The following is an 8,201-nucleotide window of genomic DNA, read 5'->3' as shown; positions in this document are numbered from 1 at the left end:
GGGTAATGGGTTAATGTTGGACTTGTGGGCTTGGGCAGCATTGGGTTGGGATATTTTCGTGATGCACACTTTCTTTACATAAAACTCTCTTATAAATGAGTTGCTGTGGATTTGTTTCTCTAAAGTACCTAGACTAATACAAACCCTTTGACTGTTTTTCAGAGGCATTAAAAAATTTATTCTGACAGTTTGTCTCCTGCCCTCAATGTTGTGAAGACAGTCTCTCATCATTAATAATCACTAAAATTGCTTATCCCCGTCTAACACTGCTTCGGCTCCTTTACACCTTCTCATTCTCATTTTGCAGATGAAGAAAGTGAGGCTCAGAGAGTGGCTCTGTTAAGTGACTTGTCAAAGACTACTGATGTCCATTGGTCCTTCTGAAGTGGCCGTTTTGATCATTGTTGTCTGTTTAGAAATCTAGCGTTGTTCCTCATTATCCACAGGGCAGTAGTCTGAGTTGATTAGCTTTGCATTACAGAACTGGCCAGCTGTGGCTTCCTCTTCACTCGTCACCACTGTGCCTCCCCTGATGTGCTGTGTTCTCGGAGGGGCTGACCTACTTAGTGCTGCTCTAGACGTTGCCCTCTTATGCTCTCCTGTCTTCCATACAGTCTTCTACCTTTCACCTCTACCACCACCCCCGCCCCCCTGCAACGGAATGACTCCTAATCTGTGGTCATTCAGTACTGCACACCTCACACAGCATCCACTGTTGTGTACTCCCTGGACCTAATTCAGGGTCCTGGGTGGCATAGGGGGTTCCACGTTGGTCAGCAGTGTGGGGGAATGTTGGGGTGCTCTCATCCCATAAAGATTTACAGCCTTGGGACCGTAGGGGACAGTTGTACTCTGTCTTACAGGCTCTGTGAGATAGAATGGATGCAGTGGCACTGGTGGGTTGGTGGTGAGTATATCTTTTTAGGGTTTTCTTATACTCTGAACATCGTCATTGACATACTGTACAAGTAAACTTTAGCGTCAAACTGGGTGTGACTTGTAATCCGTAGATATACAGTGAACCCTCGCCACTTCGTGCTTCAACTTCCGCGGCTTCACTCTATTGCGCTTTTTGCGTAACAGCGCATGCTCTGTCATTACTGCCACTGATTGGCTCATACTGTACACGCTTGATGCCATAAATAATATAACAAATAATAAATGATAATTGTAACGTCCAAAATGTTTTATTGTATTTTCCCTTTTTCGTTTAATAAATTGGGTAATACGAGTGTAATGGTGACTAAAGGGTGTTTTTTCATGTCCTCTATGCTCTAACTACGAAAATATTTGATTTACAAATAAGGAATCCTACTTCGCGGAATTTCATTTATCATGGTAGGGTCTAGAACCGATTAACCGCGATAAACGAGTGTTCACTGTATAATTTAATGTATAATATAATGTATAATTTGGATTTAATACATATGTCATTCCATAGTTCAGTTGATCCACATATATTGGCCTTGGTCAAGTTACTTAACTCCTTTAAACTTCTGTTTCCTCGGCTATATCATAGGAATAAGAAGAGTAGCTTCATGAAATTATTGCGAAGAGTATAAGATGTATTCCAAGAAAGGGGTTAGAGCAATGCGTTACACGAGTAAGCAGTTGAATATAATGATGAGTAGCTACTGCCTTTGCCCCTGTTCATTGGCCACAGCGCAACTCAGAAAGGCACGGGACCCAGTTGTCGTTAAAAGCTGATTTTGGTTCTTTTGTAGGCAAGCTGACTGACAAAACAGCGAGCATTTTCCAAGGCGACCAGATGAAACTCAAGCTGGCCAATATCCAAAAAGCAAAACTGTCTCCAGCTGCATTCCTCAAAGCCTTCTGCCATCACAAGCTCATTGAACTGGATGCCACGGCCGTGCACACAGACCTTCCAATCCAAGACATCATCAGTGGGCTGTGCAGCAACATCTGGATCCAGAAGAACCTTCAGTGTCTCCTGTTGGACTCCACAGGAATCTCTGATGATTCAAGAAAGCTCTTCTTTGGTCAGCTCACTGGTCTCCGAGTTTTAAGTGTTTTCAATGTTGGCTTTCGTAATGAAGACCTAGCTAATGTCTCCCGGTTACCAAGACTGGAGAGCTTGGATATATCCAATACCCTGGTCACCAACATTTCTGCTCTCCGCGCCTGTAAGAATCAACTGAAATCTCTCACCATGCACCATCTGAAATGCCTGACCATGACCAAACCACACATTCTCGCTGTCCTCAGAGAACTGAGATGCCTGCTTCACCTGGATATTTCTCACCACAGCCAGCTCAACTCAGACCTTGCTTTTCATTTGCTACAGCAGAAGGACATCCTACCCAATCTCGTGTCGCTGGATGTTTCAGGGGGCAATGGCATCACCGACCGAGATGTAGAACTGTTTATTCGGCAGCGGCCGGCGATGCACTTTGTGGGATTGCTGGCTACGGATGCTGGCGCTTCTGACTTCTTCACGACAAAGCAAGGCTTGCAGGTTTGTTCCTGTTTGAAATAAGTGTTGTTTAATTTATTGAGCACATTAGTAAGCTCTCTTTCCTGTACTAGAGTCTGTACTAGGCGTTAACACACGGGCCATTCTACTCTGCCTGTTAGGGTCACTGTGAGTTGGAATAAGCTCAGTGGCGGTGAGTTTGGGTTTGCGTTTGGTCCAGTGTAGTCTCTGCTTTCATGTCCTCTTGCCTAGTGTGGTGATGATGAGAAGTGTGGGCATTTTATAGATGACCCAATTTTTCTCTCAGTCCTCTAGTTTCATAGATGAGGAAGTGGAAACACCGAGCGGTTAAGCTCCTTACCCACAACCGTAGAATTAATAAATGGCAGCACTGGGATTTATATGACCGTTTGACTAAAGTACAAATCAAAAGCAGTTTGTTTTTTTCCACCTTCAGTTCACTTTATTCTTTTTTTCCACCTTCAGTTCACTTTATTCTTTCCAAAGGATGCCCTCTCCACTTAGCTTCTGCCAGACCCCACCATCCTCCCAGCAGCCCCCTCAGCTGGCGGCCTGTGTGGGGACAGACACAGGGTCATCTTCAGTTCACACCTGACGAACTCTGCCTGTGTCCCACCGAGGCTGTCGCACCCTCCTGCAGTTTCTGTGCTTGTCACAGTGGGATGTGCTCCTGGCATGGAGTGGGGGCTCCTGCAGTCTGTACCGTGGTGTGCGGCTGAGTCTTGGCAGAATGGTGGTGGTCAGTTAGTGACTCTGGCCAGTGCCCACGAGCAGGACATCACTTGCCTTCATGCGTTAAATTAGGGGTCCTCAAACTGCAGCCCACCGAGGACATTTATCCGGCCTGCCGTGTGTTTTTGCCCCATTGTGGTTTTTTTACTTCAAAATAAGACATGTGCAGTGTACATAGGAATTTGTTCATAGCTTTTTTTAAAACTATAGTCTGGCCCTCCAATGGGTCTGAGACACAGTGAACCTGGTCCCCTTGTTTAAAAAGCTTGAGGACCCTACATTAAGTTAACCAGCCGACGTGTGTGCTGGGCCCGAGGACATGCACTGTCATCTAGTTGCCAGGGCCTTGTCACTTTGCAAACTGACTTATTGGGGAACCACTCTCCCCCTCCCCCTTGGGGTTCCCCAGGTGGCCCATGTGCAATAGGACTGTAGGGCTAGCAGTCAGTCAGGTGGTCACGTCAGACCCCTGAGGTTAGCCATGGTTCCTCTTCTCTCTGCCCTCTGATGGATGACACAGCTGTGGCAGGGTGGCCACGCTGCAACGCCTCTAGGGGCATCGAAGCAGTTTTTTAAAAGAGCCTTAAAAAAGATGTGAGCATTTCTGGAATAAACTTTTAGCTTCTAAAGGTATTACGTTTGAAAAGAAATGTGTATTTAAATGTGTGTTTGGGGATTATTTCTTCTTAAAACAGTTTGTCTTTTAATCTCAGTTGTAAATTACAGTCCCCTTGGAAGCTTTAAAACCTCTTAATGATTGGTCTAGAGCATGTCCTGGCATCTGGGCTTTTAAACCTTCCAGCTAATACTAATGTGCATTCACAGTTGAAAATCCCTCTTTAAAGGTTTTTGGCTTTGTTTTTAATAATTACACTGCATATAGCCCTCTCTAGAGTAAGAGAGTAAAGAGGTTTGCTGAATAATTAGTTGTGTTCGCATTTTACTCTTTTGAAAATAGTTACTGTTTTTAGAAGTCCTTTCCATTTTCTGGATTCTCTAACGAAGGTCGAGGCTATCAGTAACACCATTAGGCTTGGAATGGAAGCACAATCAGTTTTGGGGTTTCATATGCAGAGTAGAGAAGGCTTTACAGAATTGTTTGCCAGGTCTGTTTCAGATTAATCACATTCATGTCACAATGCAAAAGATTTTAGTCCAACTTTACATGGTGCATAAAGAAAGGTAAGTTTAAAAGGTGTATTTTAAGGAGGCTTTTATTTGATATAAGGACCCCAGGTGGCACTGTGGACTATGTGCTGGGCTGCCAACCGTAAGACTGGCAGTTTAAATGCACCAGCACCTCCAGGGAGAAACAGAAGACTGGAAAGATTTACCCTGCCCAGGGCAACTCTGAATTAGAAAACACTACTACATGACAGGGTTTGGGGTTCATTCATTTAATGTAAATTTAGCTTATAAATCAGTTGCAAAATACACTTAACGATTTTTATTGTTTAGGTTGATCAAAAATTTCACTTCACAGTTGTAATATGAAATGTGGGTGAAAACCTTAAAACATAAGTACATGCTACCCTTTTGTACCAAATATTAGAATGGGCAGAATGGACTATCTGATGGAAAAGGCCCCACCAGTAATGAAACCATGTGAGTAATTTATTCCTTGGAAAATCCTTGTTGATTCACAGGCAAGGTGTAGCAGGAACCCCCTCGGAGAATTCTTTTATAGTGGTGCCAACGATCCCATCTTTTGCTTGTCTTAACGCTATTGTGTCTTTCAGGATGTTCATAAAACTTCCTCAAATTTTGTAGTATTTCTGTTGTTCAAATTCTTAGGGGGTTGTTGCCATAATGTTCCACGGCAACCCTGTGCGCAACAGAGTGAAGTACTGCCAACGTCTGCAGTGTCCCCACCCTCGGGACTGCGTGTGAGCCCATGTCATTTGAGGGGGGCTCTCCTCCTTTTTGCCGACCCTCTACCAAACGTGCTGTCCTTTTTCAGGGCTTAATTTATTCCCAGGGCGCACATTTTTGTTTCTTCGGTTTCTTCTGTGTCTCCTCATCTGGCTTAGGAACGGTTTGTTTCTTTGCTGTAAGGATCATCTCCATGTGGCAGGCAGAGTGTATGTATGGATTGATCTGACAGTGAGCGCCTCTGTAAGCGTGGCAGGCAGCCCATTGAAGCATGTTCAGCAAAGAGTCGGCATTCTTTAGGAGCCCCTGGCCTGGGTGCATCTATCCACTCCACCATTGGTACATCGGCACAGCACATACTGCCCCTGCCAAATGGCATCTCTGATATTTGGATATCCATGCCCTTGATGGCATGGGCAGTTTGATGAATATTCTTTAAAAGGACCTGAAAACTTGAACCTCTTGATTTGCATGATTTCATGGTTCACTTGAGTAGCACACCTTTTTGCAAGGGATCAGATCCTCCGATCTTTGCTTCCTGTCTGGAATGCCATGTAAGGATGGCATGCCATGCCTTAGTGATGTCATTTCATCACCTAGGTGAAGTATTATCTAATACAGAATTAATAGTTTCCCTCTTGCAACTAATATGCAATTGCTTGAAGAATATGCAAATTTCCTGGTCCTCATCAAACACTGTTCTAGATTTCACACCTGGTCATTCTTCTTTCCTGAGCCCTGTTTTACTCTGATGGCTACAAAATAGTCATTTTCCAGCTCCAGCACTCCCGTGAACATAGATCACTCAGCATTCTACTCCAGCTTGCTGTCCAATTCAGCCTCGGCATGGGCAGAATTTTTGTATCTGTTGCTTTCAGTGGTTTACAAGTAAGTCTTACCCTTAATTGTTTTGATGCTCATGTTCTAGATTGGTGTATAAGAGCCTTCAAACTAATTACTATGTCATGTTTTCTACATGCCCTCACTACCACCACCATTGTTATAATCATGAACACTGCCTTCTTCACCCTTTGGTAACAAGAAGATGTTCTTGTATTGTCTCTGCCCCAATTCTGGAATTGGACATTGCTCCCTGACCCCTGTTCCTTTCCATGGGAAATCAGGATCTGGGGGCACGTGTGCTCCTAGCCCCAGGGTTTTCTTGGTTTCTTTCGGCAGACAACAACTAGATATATTAGAAATGAGTTCGCAGTGCTTCCTTTGACTGCTACTCTTTTCTTCTTGTTCTTTCTCTTTGGTATTCCCAGCTCCCCCCTTAGACAGGGAGAGCCATGACTCCCAATAACGGAGCACGCTTCCTCACTCCTATAAAATCTATGAAGTAGTTTCAGAAAGATGTACCAGGGGATCTAGGAAAACCCACAGGGGCATTTCTACTCGTCTCACAGGGCCACTATGATGAGCTTGGTTGGGTTTTTTATATACCAGAAATCAGTTCATAGCTGTTTATATTTAATTTTTAAAATGGCACATTGTAGTACTCCATTGTGTATGTGTGCCACAATTTATTCCCCCAATCTCTTTGTGTGTGGGCATGTGGATAGCTTTTGCTGTTTACCAATTGCAAATAATGTTTGCAATGAATAACCTTGTGCAAATGCATCTTCTAATCTGGAATTACTAGTTAAGGGTGAAAACACATGTTATTTTGTTAAATGTTGCCGAATTCCCATCTATTGAATTTGTACCTTTTTATATTCCTATCGTCGTGCCTGTTTGTCCAAAGTCTCATCACAGATTTTACTGTCAAACTTTTTAGTTTTTGCCAATGTCATTAAGGGTCGGAATTATTGAGAGATATTATTTTGTTGAGCTATACTTCACGTCACATAAAGCCGATCATTTAAAAGTGTACATGCCTGTGGCTTTTAGTAAACGCACCATGTGCAACCATCACCGGCGTTTAATTCCAGGACGTTTCTGAACTTGCCTGTCCTGGGCATTCACATCGTCGGAATCGTAGGGTACTGTGTGGCCTTGTGTATGGCTTCTCGTTTGGGATCGATGGCTTCAAGGTTCATTCATGATGTTATGTGCATCAGTACTTCATTCCCTTTATTGGGCTCAATATTTTGCTATCTAGCTAGACTATATTTTGTTTCTCCTTTGTTTCTCAGCTGCTGGGCATTTAGATATTGTCACTTTGAGGCTATTATGAATATTGCTACTTTAAACATTTGTGACTTGTTGCCTCAGAAGTACAAGCAGTAGTAAGACTGGTGAGGACTCTACTCTCTGTCCCCGTGGACCCCACACAGATTCTTAGACTGGGTTCATAATTGACAGCTGGTAAACAGTAAATACACAATGAGTTCTAAAGACTTAAAGTAACTGAAGAGTAGCAGTCTTGAGGTGAGCCAGTGGCATCCACCCCATGAGCATCCCACTTGGCATCCTACTGCTGTTACTGTCCCGTGTTGTTGTACCTGGTCTCCAGTGTTATGGTTCTGTCTCCTAGGTCCAAAGGATACCCTGCACCCTAGGTTCTTGGTGGTAGTGAGGTCACCCTTACCGTACAAGCCTACTCCCATGAAGACCATGAACCTACCAGTTCCCTCAGTAGGCTATAGTCGCCTCATTAGCATAGTGTAGAGCCCAGATTCAGTCCTTACAAGGGTTTATTACATCTTATATGCATAATCTGTCCAATCCTTTTATGAACTTTATTACTCTGTTGGCATAGTAAACTGTCCTATCCCTTTGCAAGATTTGTAGCTTAGCAAATCGCTTGGCAGAACTGCAAATTCCAGGCCAGAAAGCCTATATAAAACCGTGCATTACAACCATAGTCAAGATTTTTGAGTGTGTGATTCTGGGGTGGTATGATTCATAGGTTATTGTGACTATCACTCATCAGTTTCCAGCTCTTTTTACATTTTTTTCCAACAGAAACTATATCCAGGACAGTAACTCTGTTATCCTCTACTCCTGTCTGGTCCTGTACCATCCTCAATTACCGTATATACTTGTATAAAGCCGAGCTTTTTAGCACATTTTTATTTATTTATTTTTTTTCTTTTCTTTTCTTTTTTTTTTTCTTTTTTAGCATTTTATTAGGGGCTCATACAACTGTTATCCCAATCCATACACACATCAATTGTGTAAAGCGCATTTGTACATC

The 8,201-nt window shown here is 43.3% G+C and overlaps 1 protein-coding gene and 1 non-coding gene across 2 annotated transcripts in view; one reads left to right on the top strand and one right to left on the bottom strand.

Annotated features, from left to right (window-relative positions):
- Nucleotides 1-8,201, top strand: part of ZYG11A (zyg-11 family member A, cell cycle regulator) — a 69,016-nt gene that overhangs the window by 27,966 nt on the left and 32,849 nt on the right. Inside the window, exon 3 of the mRNA XM_004699659.2 lies at nucleotides 1,725-2,476. Within this exon, the coding sequence (XP_004699716.1) occupies nucleotides 1,725-2,476 (752 nt within the window). The remainder of the gene's footprint in view (nucleotides 1-1,724; nucleotides 2,477-8,201) is intronic.
- LOC115870252 lies at nucleotides 3,616-3,748 on the bottom strand. The gene has a single exon (XR_004046621.1). It is a non-coding gene; the product is annotated as a small nucleolar RNA SNORA17 (small nucleolar RNA).

This window comes from Echinops telfairi, unplaced genomic scaffold (genome assembly GCF_000313985.2).
Source record: "Echinops telfairi isolate 266 unplaced genomic scaffold, ASM31398v2 ScPeMD7_443;HRSCAF=831, whole genome shotgun sequence".
Lineage (NCBI taxonomy): Eukaryota > Metazoa > Chordata > Mammalia > Afrosoricida > Tenrecidae > Echinops > Echinops telfairi.
This window is presented reverse-complemented; position numbering and strand designations above follow the sequence as displayed.